Raw genomic sequence first — 25036 nt, 5'->3', positions numbered from 1 at the left:
TGTTGGCTGCCTGTTCTATTTGGTATTAAGAATTTTTTGGTGAATTATTCTACATGCTGGGCATTACCCAGGTAAGGGTAGGAGTTGCTGATTCGTTTTTCCCTGGTATTTTCACGAAAGAGGTATTTTCATAATTTGACAATGTGCTCTTTAAGCACAGGATACCTCCATAGTATATTTATTGTTCATTTGGATCACAGCTTATATGAGCTAGCGTCCTGAGAAAGTGGTGGAGAGAAGTGATCTCTGATGAATAAGAATACTGAACTTTGGTAAATCATTGGGTTTTAGGTTATACATTTTCTTGTTTCAGACTGGCATTGCTCGGGTACCACTTGCTGGAGCTGCAGGAGGCCCTGGGGTTGGTAGGGCAGCTGGTAGAGGAGTACCAGCTGGTGTGCCAATTCCCCAGGCCCCTGCTGGATTAGCAGGCCCTGTCCGAGGAGTTGGAGGCCCATCCCAGCAGGTGAGGAACCAGCAGAGGGTTTTATATTATTGGGAGAATGTGACTAAGCCGGAGGCTGAGAAGGTTTAAAAACCTAAGTGTACGTGTCATACTATGTAAACAGCATATAGTCTAGGAAGAACTGATAGACCCATAATACAGAAGGAAGGAAATAAAACTAGCCACTTAAAATACTCGTGGGTGGTTTAAAGTTACCCAAGTTATTCTTGGTAAGAGTAACCTGCCACTAGTGGTGAGTGAACAGAATGCATGGATGTACCAGAGTTGAAAAGATGCAAGGGCTTTTTGGATGTGAGATTAGTTTTTAAAGTATGGAAATAAGCCTGGTTATTTTTTACGGTATTTTTAAAATTCGAGTTTCTTGGCTGAGTGCGGTAGGTCACACCTGTAATCCTAGCACTTTGGGAGGCTGAGGCAGGCAGATCTCTTGAGCTCGGGAGTTCGAGACCAGCCTGGCCAATGTGGTGAAAACCCCCGTGTCTACTAAAAATAGAAAAATCAGCTGGGCATGATGGCGCGTGCCTGTAATCCCAGCTACCCAGCAGGCTGAGACAGGAGAATCACTTGAACCCAGGAATGGGAGGTTGCAGTGAGCCGAGATCACACCATTGCACTCCAGCGTGGGTAACAAGAGTGAAACTCTGTCTCAAAAAAAAAAACATGGGAATCATGAGAGAGGTACATATTGCACCTGTTAATTGTATCTAATAGGTCGTTTTTCTGATTTATTTTATGTGTGTGAATAATGTGAAGTTTTGTCTTACCTTGTTTCTCGCCCTGTCTTCTCAGGTAATGACTCCACAGGGAAGAGGCACTGTAGCAGCTGCCGCTGTTGCTGCGACTGCCAGCATTGCTGGAGCCCCAACACAGTACCCACCAGGACGGGGAACTCCGCCCCCACCTGTCGGGAGAGCAACCCCACCTCCAGGTAAAGAACTGGTGAAAATGAAGATGAATTTTGGTTTCTGATGTGAGATAGCTTACTGATTGATTTAAGGCACATCCTGAGATCCTAAGAACTGGGGGGGATATGCTTCCCTCTTCTAGATACTGGTTTTCGATGAAAGGCATAGAAGAGTAATTGTCATATAGAGATTGTTTGACTCTATCATTGTTGTCTGGCCCATTTCTTTAGGGATTATTTGGACTAAATTCTAACTGTCCTAAGCTAGTTTATAAGGCCTTTATTTCTGCCGTTTTTCACTGTAGGCATTATGGCTCCTCCACCTGGTATGAGACCACCAATGGGCCCACCAATTGGGCTTCCCCCTGCTCGAGGGACACCAATAGGTATGCCCCCTCCGGGAATGAGACCCCCTCCACCAGGCATTAGAGGTGAGTGGGAGCATAGGGGCTTGATGGTTAAGCCAGGCCCCTGAATATCTATATCCTCTTTTTCTCAATGTTTCTATTTCCTTTCAGGTCCACCTCCCCCAGGAATGCGTCCACCAAGACCCTAGCATACTGTTGATCCATCTCAGTCTTTCTCTCCCCTGCAATGCGTCTTCTGAAATTGTGTAGAGTGTTTGTGAGCTTTTTGTCCCCTTGTTCTGCATTAATAATAGCTAATAATAAATGCATAGAGCAATTAAACTGTGAGGTACTGTTGTATATACGTTTTTGCCTGTTGATTTTGATGAGATCTTAAGTTACTGTGGATGAGGTGAGGCCTATTAAGCAGTTGATTCAAATCCTGCGCTTTAAGTCTTAGGATAAAAAGGTTTTCTGCTTTCTCTCTTTTACTTCGTGCCTTGACTGGTGTTGATTTAGTAATGTTTTCATGACCCAGGGGGTTTAAGTGGTGGTACTGTTTCACACATGACCTCCTGCTTCTCGTGTTGCTATGTCCCAGTATCTGAAGGGAAGTGGGGATGGGATGAAACACCTTTTAAGGCCACCTGTATAATGAAGGAAATTGTAATGAATCACACTCCATGCTCATTAAATATGAAGGCATTTGAAATGGAAGTTACTCTCTTTTTTTGGTATGTTGACCTCAGTTGATCAGGTTTTACCGTGCCCTGTGATCAGAATAGAGGATGTGATACTGGTATATCATTTTCAACCATTAAGTAAGTGTTTATTTATGAATTACTAAATGAGTGGCAGATCCTGGGTACGTGGAGGCAGGAGGTTGCATGTTAGTGTTAATAAGTTGTAATACTGATAATAAAGATAGCTGACACACTAAAACATACTTGACACACTGAAATACAGGGAGCCAAATAGTTCAGGAATGTCCTAGTATCTAGGTCCAGTTTGAGATGGTTATGGAACAAAGAAGCCATTTATAAAAGGGAAGAAATTTTTAGGCAGCAAGGGAATGATTTGCAGTGATGACAGCAGTGGGTTTTACCAAGTGCTACAGACATTCATATTAATGCCATAACAGTACTGATAGACTGATTGGAATTACATTTTTTTCTCTTGAATTTACCAGTAGTGGTTGTGAATGTCACCTTCTCCATCTTTTAAATCACATCCTTGCAGGTGGTAATCACCCAAGGAAGAGGAATTAGCAGAGTGACAACAGTTCCTGTTACTGACTGAATAAGTGGTCTCTGCCAGAATAGCTTCTAGGATTAATGGCCACTCTCAGGTAAGGAAAATAAAGAGGCTGCCGCGGTCTAGCCAGGCAGGGTCCAGGAGATCCTGAAGGTGAGCTGGGCATCGGCAGAAGAAGGAGACAGCACGACTTGCAGGTTGTGTCAACCAAAAGATGTGTGTGTTTATTACAGGCAATTCATGGCTTTTATACTTTTAATTTTGGCAGGTGAACAGACAAAACAGGAAATTCAAACATTAACTGGCCTTTGTAGTTACAGTTCTGTGCTTCAGAAAATTACATTGTACTATGATTCGCCAGAATAATCAGAAGAGTTTGTTTTAAAGATGATTCCAAGGAAACCTTAGATGTTTACATTCTACTGTTTTTAATTAACTTTCCTTTTTTCCTAAAGGTTATTAATTTATGACTAACTTATGTTAGACATTATGCTTTCATAACTAAATGTTAAAGAAATTATAAAACAGGGTAAGAGCTAAATATTGACCCAAGTGATAGACACTGTCTGTTCTATCTTCAGGGATGAGTGGATAGTCCCTGGAGACAATAACAACAAACATTGGCAACGTATACTGTTAACTATGGTTACAGGTAAGGGTCAATGGAGTTTAGACTACGAGGTAGAGGACAGCGTGGAAATTCATGAACTTACTTTAACTGTTTTAGTGCAAATATTTTTTGTTTTGTTTTTGTACACTGAGGTCCTGTCCTAGCAAGCCCTTCCGTAAATGTTAGGGAGTGATAAAGGACATGGACACTGTCTATATCAACCATTTTAATTCCGTCCTTGTTAGTTACTGCTGTATTAGGTAGAGAACGATCAGGAAGTCTAATTATTTTCTACTTAACATTTGCTCCTTCAGGGGGATACCAAAAGTTACTCCCTAGCTTATAAACTACCCAAGGAAGCCCCTGGGCAGTGGGAAGTAGATTTCTAAGTTTTCGTTCTTTCCTTATTTTTCTTAATTCTGGGAATAGGTGTAGGGGTGACTGGCTCCTGGAGTATTTCCACCTGTTGTAATTCAAGCATAAACTGCTTTACGTCTCTTAGTGAATTTAGGGTCTTTCCTCAAGACACCGAGTATACTGTGGTGACATCTGGGGCCATTAGTAGTAATGGGGATTTCTGAGGTGCTAGGAGTATCGGTGGAAAATTGGGACTCTAAAGTGACATCTGCCAAGTACACAATTTTTTGATTAGGAAGAAAAATGATTAAGCAGACGATTCCCAAGAACCCACTGATCCACCCAAGAAATTGTATCCCCATGCCTCGTCCTTTTCCAGGAAAGAGTCTTCCTCGAAGCTCGTCTCCCCATATTCGGACTTTGTCAAGCAATGTGGTCTGAAAAGGAAGCGGCAAGAGGCCACTCCTTAGTTGCTTTAGGAGATTACACAATACAGGAGTGACATCACTGTTTTCAGACTTTATAAATGTCAAAACAAGCTTCTTGATTTACCAAAGCCGCAACCAAAGTACTTTATCTGGATCTTTGAAGGCAGAGCTTCTCAGTTCAAACAAATTAACTGATGACAAAACAAACACTTTTCCTCTGCAGACTGTGGGATAGTATGTGGAGAGACCTGTGAGTTCCTTCCATACTGCTCTGCAAATACTTACAATTGATTACTTTTTTTATGTTTTTGGAGGGGAAGCGTTTCTCCTTGGATTGGTGTGCTGGTGTAGATGGGCCTTAGATTTTGGCGTGAATGATTATGCAGCATATTTGAAGAAAACCTGTTGGTAAGTTATAAGAACTCTAGATTCTGTAAGATTTTTGCTTCTTGTAGTTATTTTGCTTGGTGATAATACTGTTTTCTTTTGTCTGGAACTTCCTGGACTTTTTGAGAATCCTGATTGTGATGATGTAATAGAAGAAGACTTTGGATATAGATTTTAGTATAATTGAGTGTGGTGAATTTTTTGTTACAGAATGCCAGTCTATGCTTCTGTATGTTCCCACGAGGGATGCACATGAACATACCAGTCTTCAGATACTCTTGGTGGTTAATGCTTGATTTTGCTCAACAACCACCCTGCATTCTTGCATTAAAGTAAATACATGTCTGGTCTAAAACATGACTGGTCAACAACTGTCTGATTCCCTGATATGCATGTTATTAACTGACTTCACAAATTATCCACGTTGCACACCACGTTTGCCATCTGTTCATTGTAGCTTTTAGAATAATTTCACATAGAATTCTGGGATCATTATGATGCTACCTTAAAATAGGTTTTGAAGTATTTGAGGTATTCTGTTTTTATGTGATACGTAAACTTGGCTTGGAATTAAAAGGATTTTGAAAGTTGCTTAGGGAGCTCCCTGCTTTTGTGAACTCATTTCTTAATTAGGTCAAATTTCATAAGTTTGTTAACATAGTGATATTTTGTTTCTTACAGGGTTCTTTCTTGTAATAGAATATTATAAGTGGAAACTAATTTATATAGATAATTATGTGAAATAGTGTTGGTTGTCTAGAATTTTCATGATCTTGTTTCAGATATTAGTAAAAACACCCTTTATCTGGTATGTTTACCTCTGATACTACCTTTACTGACTTCAGCAAGTAGTCAGTTATAATCTGTGGGTTGGAGTCTTTATTTGAGACACTCTTGTGCAGGCTGAGGTACAGTGGTGTGATCTTGGCTCATGGCAACCTCCGCCTCCTGGGCTGAAGCGATTCTTCTACCTCAGGCTTCTGAGTAGCTCGGATTACATGTGTGGGCCACCACACCTAGCTAATTTTTGTATTTTTAGTAGAGACAGGGTTTCACCATGTTGGCCAAGCTGGTCTCGAACTCCTGACCTCAGGTGATCTGACCATCTCAGCCTCCCAAAGTGCTGGGATTACAGGTGTGAGCCACCATGCCCAGCTATGGGTTGAAGTTTTTAAAGGCATGTTTTCTAGTCGGTGATACATTGCTTAGTTCTGACTTAACATTTGCATTCCGGTTCTCTTCGTCACGTTCATAGACATACTAATTTTAGGTATATGAATTTTATGTAATAAAGGAAGGTATATTTTCATGGGATTTTTGTAGTGGGAGAATGACATCTGCCTGAAATAGGATGTTTGTGTTGCACCTTTTTCAGTGTCATGTGATACCATTTTTTGACCACTTAGTTGATGCCTCTGAAAGGAAGAGAATCTGATGGCTAAACTTTGACGTGTCGTCAGTGTGGATCCTACTCAGTAGTGTCACACCGAGGCTGGAAATCATGTTAAGTGCTTTTAGGACAGAAACATAAACTGCTCAGGTAAAATAACCTTGTAAAGAAAAATCAGAGTATATTGCAGAGGCCTTGACTAGATTCATGATGATACAGGACCTTGTCTGAACATAATGATTTCAAAACTTGAGCTTAAAAATGACACTCTGAAATCTAGTCAGTGTGCCTCACTAGACTTTGCAATTTCAAGATTTTCTGCAGAAAATGTTGTGAAAACTTTGAATACATACAAATGGCAAGTGTAGTATTGCACTTTGCTAGATCCTCAGATACCCTTTTTTATTTGTATAGATATTATGAGTTACTTTTTTTTCCCTACATGTTGTACGTTGTTGAAAGCTAAAAGCAAACTTACCCCTGGATCACAGAAGGCACAGGCACTTGGTGAGATGGAAACAAGGATGTGTAAAAATGAGACTACCACCTCTCGGATAAAAAAAAAAAGTGCCAGAGTTCTAGGGCTCTATGTGTTGTCCAGGAAGGAGGAGGAATAATATTTATGGAGCATATATTATGGAACACAGTGAGTATAGTACATGCTTTTACATGAATACTCTTGGTATTTTGTTTATATGTGTTTCTCTTAAGCTGTGTGCAGTTGATCAGCTTGTACAAAGGCCATAATAGATATTTAAGAAATATTAAGCGAATGAATGGGGCAGCAATACTAATTTCTGTAAAGTGGGACAGTATCTCACAGCCTAGGTTGGAATTTAGTGCCATTAACATAGCTCGCTGCGGCCTTGAACTCCTCAGCCCAAACAATCCTTTTCACCTCACCCTCCAGAGTAGCTGGTACTACAGTCACATGCCAACATGCCTGGCTAATTTCAGTTTTGCTTAGGCTGGTCTTGAACTCCTGGCCTCAAGCCATCATTTTGCCTCAGCTGTTATTGTAGGTGTGAGCCACTGTGCCAAGTACTAATTTTTTTATGTTAGAAAACAAGTTTTTAGGTATTTTACAGTTACTTTATGACAGAATATCTGATCAGAATCTAGGACTAATAGCTGACTTCATATGTTTACACCATGAGATAGTCAGCCATTCCCAGATGCAGGTCATTTGAATTATTTACTGTTTACCAGCACTTGTTTAGTACCTTGCAGTGATGTTTACAGTGTGTTTCTGGTTATGGTTTTGGGGTTACTTGGTGGTTGCGGTTAAAAGTAGAAATCAGCAAGTGCTGTTGGAGGATATGGGAGGGAGAAGGTCTGTCTTGCACGATGAGATAGGGAACTTAATTAAATAGAAATATTTGAGGCTGAGCATGGTGACTCAAGCCTGTATGTAGTCCCAGCACTTTGGTAGGCTGAGGTGGGCGGATGACCTGATATCAGGAGTTCGAGAATAGCCTGGCCAACATAGCAATACTCTGTCTCAAAAAATACAAAAATGAGCTGAGCTTAGTGGCGTGTGCCTGTAATCCCAGCTACTCTGGAGGCTGAGGCAGGAGAATTGCTTGAACCCAGGAGCCGGAGGTTGCAGTGAGCCAATACCATGTCACTGCACTCCAGTCTGGGAATAAGACAGAATAAGACTCCTGGGAAGAAAAGTAGAAATTTTTGAGATATAAAGTTCAAATGAGTGGTTGGGACAGTTGTAGAAATACATGTTGATAAAGGGATGAGGTGCTGTACAACAAGGAGGGGTTGCAGAGATGGAGAAATAGTTCTTCTAGCTCTTCCACTTTTGGTGTCATCTAGGTGGGTCATTGGAATTGTTTTGAGATACGATTGCCTGCTTGCCCATGAGTTTGAAGAACGAATAAAATGTAGAAATCATTAGCAGGAAGAGCTTGGCTGGGTTAATTTGCTTTGCTGAGATGATTCAACTTGAAAAGTGAGGTTCATACTTCAGGGCCCAAAATTCAAGAAGGACCCTCGTATTTGAACTTAATGTTTCGTTTATGTGAATCATTTTCTGTTGAACTGATGAGAAAACAGTGACCTAGAGGCTTAGGTAATTGTATGTCTGCATTGTTCGGACAGTTTCCCATCTTTTGAATGTCGTGTTTGAATATCTATATATTTTCATTTTATGTTACATTATTTGTTCTTTGGTAGCAAAAATTTGAGTTGAAAGGATACAGTTCCTGAAATCTAATGATTTCATGTTTAGGAGGTAGGTATCAGGAATAACAGTGTGAGTTCTCATGATAAAGTTTGGATTGCGTTACTGTGCCACTTTGCTTTTTTGTCAGGGAAGTTAGTAGTTTAGGCCTCCTTAGAATCCTTTTGTTGGACTTTGTGCTTCATATGTTGTGCCAGCCTGGATTTTGTCTATCCTTCTCTGTATTTCCATACCATTTGTTTACACTTAACTCTGGAATATTTTGGTGTATGCTTTCAGTGTACTCTAGTCCTAAAATTGGTTTCTATTGAATTATTGGGGAGGATAGCAAGTTGTTGATAGTATCAGTGGTGGCATTAGGATATTTCCGTTTCAGTTCTTTGGACAATTTGCTAATGGAAATGATTATTATATTTAGCTCTATGAGAACCAGCGTGGCAGGTTGGGGGGTGTGTGTGTGTGTGTGTGTGTGTGTGTGTCCTTCATGTAGATTTGTAGATTGCTGTGTGTGCTTCCTTCATATGGATGACTGTGTGTCTTCATGCTTTTCCTTTAATCTGTGTGCTTTGAATGATACTGTTGTTTTTTATCTATTGTCACATAAAACTCTTACCGTTTATTCTTCCAGGCCAGGGATTGTCCTTATGGGTAGAGATACACTGTCTATAGGGATTAGTTTTTTTTTTTTAACATATTTTCACTAGTTGATGGGAAAGACCTGGGCTGGATTTGTGATGAGCTGTGTTAACTGAGCATGATGAAGTGAAGCTCAATGTGATTACTCTGAAGTCCAGCCTCAGTATCAGTCCTAAGGACTCAGGACACAAATACTCAAAGACTCTGTATTTCATAAGGTTTTTCCTATCAATACAGGCTAAAAATAAGGGCGTTTTGTAGGTTTTTCCAGTGGAATAGAGGGAAGTTAGTTCTAGATCCTTTAGTACAGTTAACCTTTTGTAGAGGGTGTTCTGTGTTCATTGCATTGGTATGTCTCACCTTTGGCGCAATCTCAGCTCACTGCGACCTCTGCCTCCTGTGTTCATACACTTCTTGTCTCAGTCTCCAGAGTAGCTGGGATTACAAGCATGTGGCAACATGCCCAGCTAATTTTTTGTATATTTTCGTGGAGACAGGCTTTGCTGTGTTTGCCAGGAAGGTCTGTAAGTGATCCACCCACCTCAGCCTCCCAGAGTGCTGGGATTGCAAGCACGAGCCACCCACTCACCCCACACGGCCATACCTTTGCTTATTTCTACTATGCATTTCAAGTGCTAACTTCAAGACAGAAGGTACTTGGGAGCCCTCATGCTCTTTTATTTTTTAACCCTATCCCTGCATCACCCAGTTACAGCCTTGTATAAAAGTTTCATGAGCATGTTTTTATCACTGAGGCAGCTTCTCCATTTAGCATATAATTGAGAAATTGCTAATTTGTGGCTGAGACATTACTTTGGTTTGAGATGAGACTTAATTTATATGTTTAGCAGAATGCTCAAGTTACATTTCAGGGAATAATTTAATTCTACTTTTAATTAAGTTAACTGCTGTATCTTTACAACACAGGTGGAGATTTAGTTTTGACTCTTAGATTCAGTTAAGTGGCTGAAATGGCATTATATAGTTTTTGATGCAGAGCCCCATGGAGATTAACTAATTTGCAAAGTACAATGCATTTTTGAGTCACATCTCTAATCACACATTATTCTATACTCTGTTTTTGCTTGTATGATTGATGGTGCTTTAATTATATGTGATTGACATTCTATGAGTAGCTGCTTGTGTTTTGCCTGTAAGTAGTTATTATGAAGGAGGAATGGTGAATTAAAAGGTGATTTAGAAAAGCCTATATTAAAATATATGCCACGAACAGCTGAATATAGCAAGATCTTATTTAGTTGTTACCTTAGTGGATAAATTCTGTATGTGTTATGTGTATACATATGTATATATTAATGATGTGGGTGTTGATAACTGTGTGACCACGTGACAAATGACTGGTTTACAGCAAAAAGCTGTTGGGGTTCAGAGAAATGAACATTCTTTACAAAGTTCTTGTCTTTGAGTTTCTGTTCTTCTGGTAGAAATGTGAGTGTATTTATAACCTCTCAGATTTGTTTGGTAATGTTAGTGTTCCTGATCCAGGCGGTTAGGGGTATGTTGGATGAACTGAGACATATGAGTTTTTCCCTTCCTGCTAACGGAATTAGTTTCTAAACAAGCAGGAAGTGATACAAAGAGGGAGTTAGTGCCAGGCCTATGGAGGTGTAGTGTTGACACGGGGTCTTCACTGACCTTCAGATACTTGGTGCTGAAACCTAGAGAATGCGGTGGTACTTGCTGTCTCAGCTCAACCAAACAACCTCATTTCAGGGGTGATACTTCACAGATGGCCTAAAATAAATGCCCTAAAAATAAGAATCTCTGGGGGGAGAGAGAGAGGGAGGGAGGGTGTGTGTGTGTGTGTGTGTGTGTGTGTGTGTGCGCGCGCGTGCTGCTGGAGTGGTAGGAAGAGGGTTGGCTTGATGATGAGATGAATTGGATGACACCTTTCATTCCTGCAAAAGGAGTCTGGGGTCCAGCCAAGCTAATTCATGATAAAAGTAATTTGCTGAGAGGAGTGGAAGGAATGAGTTAGCAGTAGATGGCAAATCACATTAATGAGTAGTGGGAGGAAAACAAGGAAAGAAACAGTTTAATGTGGTTAGAGCATGTTCTTGAGTTGTATAAAGGGAGAAAGGTAAATTGAGAGTAATATTATGATTGTTTCATTTGTTGAAAATCTGAAAACTTGTTTGAATTGTGGAACAATAGATGGTATATGTTGGAAGTCAGAATTATCATTTATGTGCAAGTTTCTGTTTTGCTTCAGAGAAGGAGTTTCCACTGCCTTTTCCTTGTTAGCTTCTATACCTTTCCTTGAGGTATAAATAGGTAATACTGTCTTGTACTGAGATTGTTTTAATTAGCAAGGCGTGCTGATTAAATGTATGTTTATGCTAAATTATTGGAATTCAGAAAGGATTGTATTTCTAGAGAGCTTTGGTTAGTTAGTGGTTCATTAAATTCATTGTTGATAAGAATCACCTGAGGGTTTCTCCACACGGTTTACTGGGTCATGACATTAGCGTTCTGGCTTATTAGGTATAGGTAAGAAAAGTGGATTTTTATCAAGTTCCTAGACATTGCAGATCTCGGAACCACACTTAGAGTGCTATTTTATGTCTTTTACTATACACTGATATTAAAAAAATGAAATTTTTAAATGTGATCATGACCAGGAAATCTTGAAAGTTGTCTTACATAATAATGTAAATCAGTGTAGTATAGTGTGTATATATATAAACACTTTGTCATTTCCTGGGGAATGTAGACATATATCACTTAACAATAACAAATTTCTAATGTAAATTTAAATTACCTACCTCATATGAGGAAACAAGCTTATTTTTGATAATTTTCCTAGCAGTGAATCAGCTATATCCATTTAAATCTAAATTAAACTAAATTTGAGTAAATTCAGCTATTTCTAAATTCAGTCCAGCTAAATTCACTTTGGATAAAAGAATTCCAGAAAACAGCAGATTAAAAAATAACATTTTAAGAGCAGATATTATCTCAATGAATATATTGTGGTAATGTCTGCCTAATGACTACCCTTTTGGGAGAAGGAAAGGTAATCCTGTTTGTATTTAATGTTAATTACTGACCTCATTATAACTTGTTTTATTTATTTATTTTATGTTAAGCATCTACTTCTGGTGGATTTATGTATTTTGGGTTTGGGAAATACTGTTTTCTTGGGAAATTTCAGCATATGGCTTGGCATTCCAGTGACTTTAGTTTTTTGAAATTCAGTACTGTTTTCCAGTGATGGGAATAGTGTTAGAATGGACTGTTCTCGTTTACTTAAAAACTGTAATATTAACCACTTTAGCTGAAACCCCTCCAGGTCTGGAAGTGCTGAAGAATATGGATATATTCAGGTCAAATCAGAGTCATTCTCTGTGATAACAGCAACTGAACAAGAAACCCGGACTTCAAACAAGCATACTTCCTGGCTTGGACTGAATAAAGTGAGAAGAAATTTCAGAGAATTTAAACATATATATGGCCTTTGAATTACTGAAATTATTTTGGAGGATGGTAACAAATTTGGGACATGTACTTTTTATTGTAATGTCAATTATATGATGGGTAACTCTCTTTAGTGAGCGTGGCTGGACACCGTGGCTTCACATTTTCGGTTGACTGAGTGTTTTATCTATTGTGTAACTTACGGCCTTAGGTTATGATGTCAAGGTAGCAAGAAAAACTAAAAAAATTCGTCCCTTAGAAATTGTTAAAGTCACAATAACGATAACTGCTTTAAAAGCTTTGACTTAACTCAAATAATGCTTTTCATTTGTCTAAGATGAGTACATGGCGGAATTTGGAAATACAGTTTTAAAAGACTAAATGCAGACTTTTCTGATATCTTTCCCTCATATAGAGAAAGAAACATTAACATTAATGGTTTATTAGAGTCCTTGATTGTACTTTTTACTGCTTTGTGTTCAAGGCCTAACATAATAATTAGTGTCTAGTTAATGTGTTAGATCGATAGTCATTTTCTGTTGCATTGGTATGTTGTTAACCACAATCATTAGTGGAGTCAATGCAAGAATGAAGAAAGTATGACAACAAATTTGCCCTCTAGTAGAGTACAGGCAAAGTATGGCTGTCTGTTTCACCCTTGATTTTTTTTCTCTGTCCTTTGTTAGGGTTTAGGTCAAGAAAAAGCACATTTCATTGTTACCGTATAGCTGAGAGTAGGGAATTGGGACATATTGTCTTGCTTTAAATTATAAAGTTGTCTTTCATCAAGTAGAGAGAGGTTCCTAAGACATTGCCATATTTCTGGTTGGGGTTTGTTAAAAGGTGGTTCCTTAAGGTTGTATTTTTATTGGATGCCGCCACCTACTTCAGGCTAGCTCCCTGGAGAATAAATATTCCAGATTTTAAAGGAAAGCGTATGTTTACATGAACTTGTCCTTTGAGCAAATCTGTTAGAAATCGAGAGGCCATTGCTGTTGGAGAGGTTAAGACAGTTCACGTATTAGTGGGTTGAGAGTAGTTGACAATATAAAAATATATGAAAATGCATCTGTTATATTTGGGTTGGTAAAACATACTGGATATTTACTCTGTTGATTCCTGTAGTAGACAGAAATATGATCTGCAAATCAATGTAAACGAAAAGGCTTGAAGAATTATTTTGAAAATGGACAAAAGATGAACAGATGAAGAAGAATAACTGGAAAGTAAATTTGTGAAATATCTCATACTCATTTACATTCAGACACATCCTTTTAAGATCACTGTGATACATGTGACTGTCAGTTCTGAAGAGACATGTACAGGAGATGCCAGCTCGGGTGCAAGGAGACTGCTTTCATTCGTGGGCTAAATTGGAGCTTAAAAAAGATGGAACAGGATTATTTCATTTAGAAACTTACTGTACAAAACATACAGCTCACCCCATTACATAACTGATCGGGAGTTTCTCTTCCATCTGAGGGCTTGTCATCTTATTAACTGTATTCACATACTTTCAGCTGGTTCCCTTGCTTCTAACCTCACATTCTTTAATTGATCTATCTGACAGAGCTGACGTGGGGAAACAAGACAGGCCTCATCAGGTTTTCTTTTCTTTTCTTTTTTTGAGATGAGGTCTCACTCTGCCACCCAGGCTGCGGTGGCACAATCTTGGCTCACTGCAACCTCCGCCTTCCAGGTTCAGGCAATTCTCCCGCTTCAGCTTCCCCAGTAGCTGGGATTACAGGCATGTGCCACCACACCCAGCTAATTTTTGTATTTTTAGTAGAGATGAGGTTTCACCGTGTTGGTCAGGCTGGTCTCGAACTCCTGACCTCGTGATCCACCTGCCTTGGCCTCCCAAAGTGCTAAGATTACAGGCGTGAGCCACTGCGTCCGGCCAAGTTTTCTTACTAAATAAGCAGTTGTCATGTTTCAAGAGTTTTTAGAAATGAGCAATAATCAAGAGAGAGGACAAAGATTGCACAATTTATAATATTTAGAATATCTTTTGCCACAATAAACACTGGAAACCACCCACTTGTGGACAGTGAACATTCGGATTAGTATATTTTGTGGCATGCCTTCACTCTAATCCTTAAGAATTTTCGGAAAGTTTTGCAGGAGGAAACACTGATTGCAACATGTGATTTAGGGTAGATTTGTGAACCTTTTTTTCTTTGAAATACATAAGCAGGAGGGAGTAACCTGAGTGACTACCCCAACATTGAGAAAACTGTAGTTTGCACATTTTTCTAGAGCCTCTGGAGCACTTGTATTTTTTGACTGTGGTGAAAGTCTAAAGGCCCATGGAGATGACTGCTTTAAAGGGTCTTTGGCCATGGTCCACTGTAGAGCTGTGGTCCAGATCTACTCTCACTTGCCTGCTCCTTATAGCATCATAACAGTAACTCACTCCAGATTCTTCCCCAAAATGCCACCTGAGTCACAGCTTGGAGGATGCATAAAGAATTATCTATTGAATTGAAAACCCTTTCAAATGTATAAAACTTGAAATGTTTTGGCGGATCTGCACGAACTCAAGTTGACAAGCCAACCCTGCAGGAATAGGTGGATAGAAGGGGAAGGGTAACATTGTTGAATTCAGCTAGATGCTTCATCATCTGGAAAACCTTGGAAGAAATATAGATTGATACTTGGCTGAACTTCAACCAAGAAGATTTTTTTTCCTGCTGTAGAGAGTCTACTTGCATTTGAAATACTTACCAGTAAAAGCCCTGCACATGATACACTTGTGTGCACATGCAGTAAGGACATCATTCCCGCCCTTGTGCTGGCATTGTGAAAGAGCTCCAAATATTCAAATCGTATTAACTTCTTCTCCTGGATATATTTAACTTATGAGTTTGTTTAAATATGTGGAAAAGTTATGTTTGGACAATAGTATTGAAGTGAAAATATAAGGTACATCTCAAATAATAAATGTGTATGAATGGTTCATTGTGCCTTAGTTAAGCCAGACAATGAAATTAAATGTGTAATAGCTCTATTTTTTTGCATAATTTTACTTGGAAAGTAATTAGTTAAAGACTAACAGATTTTGAACATGAATCTGTTCAGCTTGTTAATATAGTTGCTGTGGCTAAATAGCTGGTTTCCTAGGGAAGCTTCTGAAAACATACTCGGTAGAATTTTATTCTAGAACAGATGTTAGAAAGGAATTCTCAGGTCACCTTTTAAAGATGTACACAATTCTGTATTCACTTGTTGAGTGCATAAGGGCAATAGAAAATGACGTGGAAAGTGTTCTTTAATCTTAATTAGAAAAAAGGCATTTTGTTTATGTGCATTTTAGGATACAGTGTAAAGTTCATAAGTATAATTGTTTTATGACACTTTTGGTACATGGATATTGCTAACAGTGAGTTTGCTAAAGAATATAGAAACATTTTAGAAAATGATTGTAGAAATATAATTGTTAGAATACCACTGAGTGGGATCTTACTAATCCTGTGTACATTAAAAATCCTATTATTTTGGTTTATTGCTGTGATGTTTTTCTGGGGAAATTTAATGTATACAACTTTTAACTACGAAGTTGTATTAATGCTGCTGTATGTATGAAAGTCATGGATGTAGATTTTTTTTGTCAGTGGTCTTTCTGTTAAAATTTTCATGGTGTAAGATTCTTTTCATGATGGAATTGCCGAAAAGGCCAGCCAGGTTGTTTGAACACTTGCATGGTAAGGGTTGGGTGGGCTTTTGTATTACTTTGCAACAGGATTGTGTTACTAAATCTTAACCAGCACAGATATGGCTGACATTTTGCATTTTGGGGGGGGATTAAATTGTTTCACAGTGATGTCATTGGTTACTGATAGGAGTGTCTAGACTCTAGATGCCTTTGTAAGTATTAGGCAAATATTAGCTGTGGATTTTGGAGATAACAGGGTGCGGTGTCAGGAGCCCTGTGTGCATAGGAGCATATGTTGCAGGGCCTCCAGACTTCAATCCACATGAAGATGCTGGGAGTCTTGCATGTGTGTTAACATTACATTGTAAACAAGTAGACTGCTTTCCTTTTGCTACTGGGAGTGTTAAATCACCTCTCAGAATATTAATTCGTTAAATTGCCTCGAAACACTAATTTATTGCTGATGGATATGCTAAATATTTTTAACATCTAATTTTCTAGATATATAGACATTTTTAATTCATATGGGATAGAACCAGTTTTGCCTGCAGAAAGCAAGCTTCATTGGATAAGTGGGCTTAATTTTTAGGTTGTAGTAGTTATAATTGGAATGTTCTTACAATTTCTATTATACTACTATGTATCTTAATAGAAATCTGTATCTGACAGGGTTTTTCTGACAGCTACAACATGGTGTATATGCAGTTTTTTGTATAACAGAAAAATTGCCACATGCTGTCAAATAGCATAGGATAGAAAAGTTCCAGTTTGCCAAAGAAATGTGACTTTCCTCAGTAATGGACTTGTTTCGATGTAAAATGTTTCTATTTTAGAGGCATTTTAAGTATGTTATGGGAATGCTAGCAATGGGATGTTAAACCTGAGTTCCTTCGGTCATTGGCTGACGGCGTGTGTATACAACGTACATGGTTGGTGCATGTTTTTAAATCATAGGAGCTGTAATGTCTGCCCGTATCTAAATATATACACTCACACACATATCTATATATATACATATGTATTTAGTGAAAGCTTTTGTTCCCTTCGCATAGTCAGATCATTTATATGTGTAAATAATTGAGCTGAAGGGGAATTTTGTTAGGCGTGTATAAAAGTCACAATATATAATTGTTTTGCTTTAAATGTTTACTCTTTGATTTGTAGGAATGACACATGTAATTTGTGTATGCAGGTTTATTTATGCATACATATCACAGTATAAACAATATTTATTGCCATAGAATAGAAATATTCTTAAATTGCCAGAAATACTGTATGGCTGCTAAATGTAAAGTAGACAAATGTTACCTTTTGCTGTTTAGCATCTGCACACAGATTACTAATAGGCATATTTTGTGACCAGTGAACTACTAGGCAAGGGCATACACACTTGAGTTTGATCAGTAGAAATGCTCTGCCATGTTTCTGTGGGATTTATGTAGTTGATGTAGAGTATAAATTGCACATAGAAGATCAATAGAACATTTTTGAATATGCAAGTACTGTCATATTTTTGGAAATATATTTTCATTCAAAAGGAGAATCATCATTTGCCAATATAGTTAGCATGTTTGTTCTTGTGAGGTTTGATTTTGAGGGTCTTTTGGTTTTGTTTTGGGTTCTGAAGTTTTAAAAAATGAGATAGTCTTTTTCTAAAACATTTTTTATATGAAAATGTACATTTTGATATTTTTTTCATCCAATCTAATTGGTGGCTTGTCCCTTCCTGTGTTTATTGGGCTGCTGGGTGCTTGGATAGAGCTGAAGAGCATTTGACTGCTGTGTGAATGATAGATAAGCATCTTGAATAACATCTGGATTTCTTAGGTATGTAGGAACACCCACCGTACACGTACATGAAGATAGACGACAATATATGAATGTTAAAGTGTGATTGAAAATGATCTTTTACCAATAGAAGTGTTAACCTTTATTTTGTTTTTTTAATTTGCTGTTTACATAGAGGTTTATTTGATTGTTGATATGGCCATGTATAATATGTCATCTACCTTTATAAATGTGCAGAAATTTGTTACGTTTTATGGATATATTTTACTTAAAAATACAGGGCAGAAGCTTTTTATGTTTGCTGAAGTGAAGTGGGACACCAAACCTCTATGGTAGAGTGGGATTTTTAGATTGCTGTGTGTAGAGTCAGGTTCTATCTTTAAAATAATCTATTCTTTTTCTATTAATACATAGACATTGCTGATATATATATATTTAAAAATTATTAATCTAGGCATTAGCTTCCTGATTCACATGTTTGTTGGGAGGCACATGGAGAAGGATGTTGAATACTTTGTCATTTCATATCTGTAATGTACAGTTGTCACGACGACCCTCCCACCTCCGGGTTTTTCATCTGCCAGCAAATGCAGCTGGAAAGTACAGCGTTGGCAGAACCTGAAATCTGGGTAAACAGAGCACCCCATTTTCGTTACCAGAGCTTTCATAGAGCTAACTGAGGGAGTGAGATGCACTGATTTTGGCATGAGGGTACAGTACAGGTACCAGTCCCCTTCCATGGACATCGCCAGACAGCTGCGCAGCCCTATTTAGTTTGTTGTTGTTTTATAGCTAGTGTAGGCACAAATATATTCCAAGCATCACTTTGTGAAACATTGCTTAGCCTTGTAAATGATTTTAAGAGCTCTTTATGGGTGGTCTTCTAGGGTTCATATTAAATAGCTGTGTTTATCATAGTTGTTCTATAACATTTCAACTTTGTAAATACATAGTTTGTTGATAAAGAGGAGAGACACATTTTTCGTTAGATGATAGATTGTTCTTTTCCCTTTCTGTAGTCCTCATTGCATAGCTGGTATTGTAAAAGACAAATTACTTTCACATACTGAAGCGTACGTATTAAATGTGTATATGCAGTCATGTTAGAAAGGGCGATAGACTGGTTTTCCCCACACACGTTTAAAAGTAAAATTTAACTTTAATTAATTAAATTGTTCGGGTCAGGTTCATGTAAAAGGAACCTCTCTATTGAAAGGTTTGTCTGTTTTCCTAGATGTACTGACGTTCATGATGCAATTCGTTATTCTTAACGTACTATAAATTCTTACTACATAGTTCTGTTCGTTGTTTGGCATGGCAGTAACCAAGACATTTTTGTAAATAATAAGCAAATAAAATATTTAGTTTTAAACATCTAGTATGTCTAGATGTATAGAGAGTCTGACGAAGTATGAATTTTTTTAAGCATCTTATTTTAATTTGTTTTGCAACTAACGTGGCAGTGAAATTGATTATTGATACCCAGGACCTTGGAGATAAAATTTATCATGTTTTAATTTGGATATTAGAAGGAGGAAATGACAAGACTCTCTGCATTTTACTCATTCTTATATAGTTTACCATTATATCTTAAATGAATTGCATATTTTTACAAACATAGATGAAGGCTGGGCAGTGTGGCTGACGCCTGTAATCCCAGCACTCTGGGAGGCCAGGGCAGAAGAATGGCTTGAATCTAGGAGGCAGAGGTTGCAGTGAGTCGAGATTGTGCCACTGTACTCCTGCCTGAGTAGTAGAGTGAGACTCCATCTCAAAATAAATAAATAAAATAAAAAACTTAGATGAAATGTCATGTAAATGCATTTGGTCTCTCCAGATGTACTTCCTGATACCATAATTTTTCTGTTGTTATTTAAGATACGAATGACTTAATTAAAGAGATTTTCCACTACCTCTAGGAACGATACAAAATTCTGTATGTGTTCCCTTGGTTGCATGACAGTATTCAAGACAACATTGTAAATAATAGATACAAAATTTTAATTTTTAATATCTAGTCCTTTTAGATGTATAGGGTCTCACAAGGTACAATTTTGTAAATAAGTCATTGTAAAAGTTCATGGTTTCATTGTGTTTTGCAAATGTCTTGGCAATGAACTTGATAAAATTTGGGTTTCTTGACATACATATTTTGGTATCTGTTGGGTTGTTAGTGTAAGGAAAAAGTTAAAAGAATGCATATTTTCAACTTTGAATTGTAATCAGAAAAGATTATATTTTAACCATTGTTTAGTGCTTCTATTATATTTTTAAAACTTCAGTCTTAATTTTGTGTGGATATTGTTGATAGGGCATTATATAAATAGACTTTTATAGTCAGTGTAGGAAATGTCTTTTATAAGGAAAAATTCTACCTCTTTGAATAACACAGTTTTGTATTTACTTGGACTGCATGACAGTATTCAAAAAACAAAATAATAGGTACAAATGTCATTTTCTAAAGATCTAGGTTTGCTAGACGCATGGAGTCTCAACAGAGTATAAATTTATAAATATTTCATTGTAAAGTATCATAATTGACTCTTTTAAGTGTTCAGTAGTACAATAGATAATAATTGGCCCTCTTGGGACTCTTGTGTAACATTTTGGTGTCTGTGTGTTTTGAGAGGGAATAGTAGATTGCCTTCATATCTTTTGGATGTTACAGTCTCTCATATAAGAAAAATAACCATTGATATTTTTTTTTTGGTATGCATTGTATACTGCTAACAAAGAAACAAAACCCCCTGGATATTCCATCTTTAGAAAGATAGAGGAAGACTTCAGAGGGAAATAGTCATTGTAAATTAAATAGATGTATTGAGTGTTCGAAGATTATTTAAATACTTGTTCTTTTATTATTTGTACTCTTGGTAAATTTATTTGAATTCATATCCATGTATATCATAAATATATACATGCATATCTAAGTTTAGTGGCATAGATCTGATATATCTCAAGGGTATTAATCTTTCATTCATTTACTGATTTGCGTTTTCATTTAAAAAATTGTGGAACTGCCGGGCGTAGTGGCTCATGCCTGTAATCCCAGCACTTTGGGAGGCTGAGGCAGGCAGATACAAGGTCAGGAGACCAGCCAGTCCAACATGGTGAAACGCCATCTCTACTAAAAAATGCCTAAAGTAGCTGGGTCTGGTGCCACTTGCCTGTTATCCCAGCTAATCAGGAGGCTGAGACAGGAGAATCACTTGAACCTGGAAGACAGAGGTTGCAATGAGCTGAGATTGCACCACTTCACTTCAGCCTGGCAACAGAATGAGACTCTGTCTCAAAGAAAAATTCTGGAACTAGTGACTGGGCGTGGTGGCTAGCCTATAATCCCAGCACTGTGGGAGGCTAAGATGGGCGGATCACCTGAGGCTAGTAGTTTGGGACCGGACTGGCTAACGTGGTGAAACCCCATCTCTACTAAAATTACAGTGTAATCCCAGCTACTTGGGAAACTGAGACAGGAGCAGTCGCTTGAACCTGGCGGGGGACACAGGTTCCAGGCAGCTGAGATCATGCCATTGCACTCTAGGCCCGGCAACGAGCAAAACTCATCTCAAAAAACAAATTGTGGAACTGTTGTTCTGTTTCTAAGCTTGCAGATATTTCTAGCATTGCACTTATGTTACATCTAAATGTATGCTAATTTTTCATTAAATAGTAAGCAGGTCTATAACCATTTTCTAATCTAATTCCATATTTGTCTATATGAGTTTGGAAAAACTGGTTATAAGTATTTTTATTTTTGTGATAGCTTTTAAAAACTGTCAGATGGGGCCGGGCGCGGTGGCTCAAGCCTGTAATCCCAGCACTTTGGGAGGCCGAGACGGGTGGATCACGAGGTCAAGAGATCGAGACCATCCTGGTCAACATGGTGAAACCCCGTCTCTACTAAAAATACAAAAAATTAGCTGGGCACGGTGGCACGTGCCTGTAATCCCAGCTACTCGGGAGGCTGAGGCAGGAGAATTGCCTGAACCCAGGAGGCGGAGGTTGCGGTGAGCCGAGATTGTGCCATTGCACTCCAGCCTGGGTAACAAGAGCGAAACTCCGTCTCAAAAAAAAAAAAAAAAAAACTGTCAGATATATGATAATCATAGATAGATTTCAAGTTTCCAATGTAAATTGGGAAAATTTTTATAAAGATTGTATCCAGTATTGGATAGAATACTGGATATATCAAAAGTATACATTTTGTGTCTTTAAGCAGACTTTTGGCAATGGCAATCAAATTGATATTTTATAAAAGTTTTGAAGTGTTACAGCTGGTTACTGGGATTTTATCTATTTCAGTTCTCAAAAATGTATTAAATATAGGTTAGCTATAAAATCATAAATATCTGAGATACCTGTTGGTAATGAAAGAGTACAGTTATTACAGCTTCTTTAACAGGAATGTAATTCTGACACTAAACAATTTCTATATGGAATATGTTTTGTAGTGCCAAGTTGGTATTTTATGTCATGTTTCAGTGAACATAGTTGTTTACGGAGGTCTGCATATATTTCTAGTTCTTCTAACTGAAACAAAGTATGAATTACACTAGGGGCTTGTCATTCTGACATTTAATACAGAAGTGTTGTGATAATGGTGATTATTTAAATACACTTTGAAATTGTAACATGAATTAAAAATCAAAAGATTGTATATGTACGTATTTATATATTGCTACATGAAAAAAATCTAGAATATAATGATTCATATTAAAATTGTTTGGAAGGACATGACAAAGTTTTAACAGTCCTCTGTGGAGAAAGGAGAATAGAAGGACTACTTCTACTTTTTGTACCTGAAATTTTCAAAAGATATTTCAAAATGAACATTTAAACATCAGGAAATTTTAGAAGAGACCACCACTTTGTGCCTGTCCTCATCCTTGACATCGAACATCCTGGGAGCAGTGGGCTGGAGTATTCAGCCTCTTATTCCAGCAGCCAGTATGACAGTTTCTGCTTGATCTCACAAAGACCATGTGACTTAGATAGTAATGCAGCTACTACCTTGAAACTGAGTGTTGGATTACCAAAGAAAGAAGCAGAAGATGGAATTTGAGGTAGGTGTAAAATAGTAAAACTTTGGTTGAGAAACATGAGTGAAAAGAAATACTGACTGAAACATTGTATAAGGAGGCTAAGTTTTCATAGTGGCAGTGCTGTGTTTGTGGGTAATGACTAGATCAAGATGTCGGAGGAGGTATCTCCAGGGTTAAGGTGAAAGTTGTCCTTCATTATCTTGGTATAAAGTGAAAAAAGATTGCTTCCTTCCTTTTAAAGTGGGTGAGTAGGCCTTTGGAGATTTATAGATCATTCAAAAATAGGGACAAATTTTAAATATTGCAAGCATTTTTCTAAAAGCTGTGGTTTTAAAGTTAGTGAGAAAGTGAAATAGTTGCTGATGTACTTGATTTTCTCTGTTCACTGCCTGCTTAGCCTATAATTATCCTAATGCTATGTTCTGGTGCCTGATTTGTGTCTAAATGTTTCTGTATTGAATATTGTTTTTCTTAGGTAATCAGGATGAATGAGAGACTTATTTGGAGCTAATCTGCGAGTATTCAGGAATATCCCTTTCTTGTGGAGTCCCTTCATTGGCAACTTAACTGCAAACACAGGTAAGACAATTCTGGTGCTATTTGGTGATGAGGTTTTGCCTGAGCTCAGGAGAATAATACTGGTACAGGTGTTTTTTGGGGGCACCTTGGAATTATCAAATGAGTTAGTCTTTAAAATACATCTTATTCAACTGTAGGTATAGATTGGTTGCCATACCAAACTGAGGGTCAGGCTGCTATTTCTCATGGCCCAATAACAAGATGCAGATGAACCGGGGAGGAAGAGACTTTCTATTTCTGCAGCTGGTTATAGGAGGAAGACCTGGAAATTGTTGCCACACCAATTCAAAATTATGAAGTTTTCCAGAGCTTATATACTTTCTAAGCTCTATGTCTATGTGTCAATGTGTATTCATCTGAAGACATAAGTAATCTATAATTAAGATCTGAGTCTTGGAGACCTTCCCGTGGAGCCTCAGTAAATTTACTTAATCTAAGTAGGTCAAGGTGCTGAGGTGATTACCCTTACCTTGTCTCCTACTAAATTATGGAGGTTTGGGGAGTTCCTTCAGACCCCCAATAAACTTGTCTGTGGAGGCCTGGAAAGTTTCTTCAGACCCCCAGTAAAACTTGTTTAATCATGCTTTGAGGTTCAAGAAAGGCCTGTGCAAAATTTGGTGGGCCTTTGTGACATTCCAGCCTTTGTATAAGGGAAATGACTCTTTCAGCTTTTAGTATTTAACTTATGAAATATGAAACAGTTGTTATGGAGACCTGCATTAGTGAGACCTGGCCTGCCACAGGTGCATGCAGAGATACAGAGAAATACATAATGAGAATACCTTTAATTAGTTTACTTATTTATGGTCAAATACAACAGTATAATTAATAATAGAAATGACCAGGTATCAAATACTGGAAATTATTAAATTGACAATATGTGTGTTTTCATAAATGTACAGTTTTCGCAAAATGTTTCCACATACAGTCCTTTGATTTAATAAAGGGTGAAGTTCATGGAAACCACGAAAAGATGCTGCTACTGAATATTACCAGATTCATTACTGATGTTGTAGAGTCGACTTTGCTATAGCATTGATCATGAGGAAGTGTTACTAAATGTTAGCCTGTGATAAAATTCAGCATGAGCGTTCACTTAACCTCCACCATAGCTGTCTCATTAGAGTGGTATATATCTCACCTTACAGTGTTTCTTCTTTTTCCTTCTCAGGAGATGGTACTTCCAAGAAGGACTATTTTATCATCTTTCTTGTTAATCTCAAGAATGGTACCTACCGTCAGTGAATGACCTGTTGCAGTGCTTTCATTGAAGCCTTCTCCATTCCTTCAGCAATATGATTGTAAGGGCAGTTGAGTGCTAACTTGATTGGGAGAGGGGCGGTTTGCCTAGACAGGACTTGATATATCCTGTTTTTCATAAGCTTGATGATTTTTTGTAGCAGCTAGTTGACATTCAGATCTGGTTTGGTAACATGTTGCTATGTAAGAAATTTCCTGAAACAGGTGCATAAAACAATACTGTTATGTCCATGGATTTCATTGGTCTCATTATATCCAGGACAGTTGAGGAATTGTATCTTCTTCAGAGTCTCTTTGTAGC

General features: G+C 37.9%; 1 protein-coding gene and 3 non-coding genes across 30 annotated transcripts in view; all 4 read left to right on the top strand.

Annotated features, from left to right (window-relative positions):
- SNRPN (small nuclear ribonucleoprotein polypeptide N) overlaps positions 1-25036 on the top strand; it is a 107068-nt gene that overhangs the window by 80320 nt on the left and 1712 nt on the right. For 16 of the 27 annotated variants that reach the window (XM_078375760.1, XM_078375763.1, XM_078375758.1 and 13 more), the window contains 8 exons: positions 314-466; positions 1256-1394; positions 1676-1801; positions 1889-4774; positions 6129-6789; positions 22585-22917; positions 23372-23475; positions 24647-24776. In XM_078375760.1, the coding sequence (XP_078231886.1) occupies positions 314-466; positions 1256-1394; positions 1676-1801; positions 1889-1926 (456 nt within the window). In that variant the 3' untranslated portion in view covers positions 1927-4774; positions 6129-6789; positions 22585-22917; positions 23372-23475; positions 24647-24776. Of the gene's footprint in view, positions 1-313; positions 467-1255; positions 1395-1675; positions 1802-1888; positions 4775-6128; positions 6790-12286; positions 12411-22584; positions 22918-23371; positions 23476-24646; positions 24777-25036 lie in introns of all 27 variants that reach the window. The other 11 variants (XM_078375749.1, XM_078375754.1, XM_078375753.1 and 8 more) reach the window with 9 other exon arrangements.
- Positions 6346-6420, top strand: LOC118155156 (small nucleolar RNA SNORD107). Its single transcript, XR_004745376.1, has one exon. It is a non-coding gene; the product is annotated as a small nucleolar RNA SNORD107 (small nucleolar RNA).
- LOC118155144 (small nucleolar RNA SNORD64) lies at positions 9063-9129 on the top strand. The gene has a single exon (XR_004745365.1). It is a non-coding gene; the product is annotated as a small nucleolar RNA SNORD64 (small nucleolar RNA).
- Positions 10855-10913, top strand: LOC118155155 (small nucleolar RNA SNORD108). The gene has a single exon (XR_004745375.3). It is a non-coding gene; the product is annotated as a small nucleolar RNA SNORD108 (small nucleolar RNA).

The sequence above is a fragment of the Callithrix jacchus genome, chromosome 6, assembly GCF_049354715.1.
Source record: "Callithrix jacchus isolate 240 chromosome 6, calJac240_pri, whole genome shotgun sequence".
NCBI lineage: Eukaryota > Metazoa > Chordata > Mammalia > Primates > Cebidae > Callithrix > Callithrix jacchus.
This window is presented reverse-complemented; position numbering and strand designations above follow the sequence as displayed.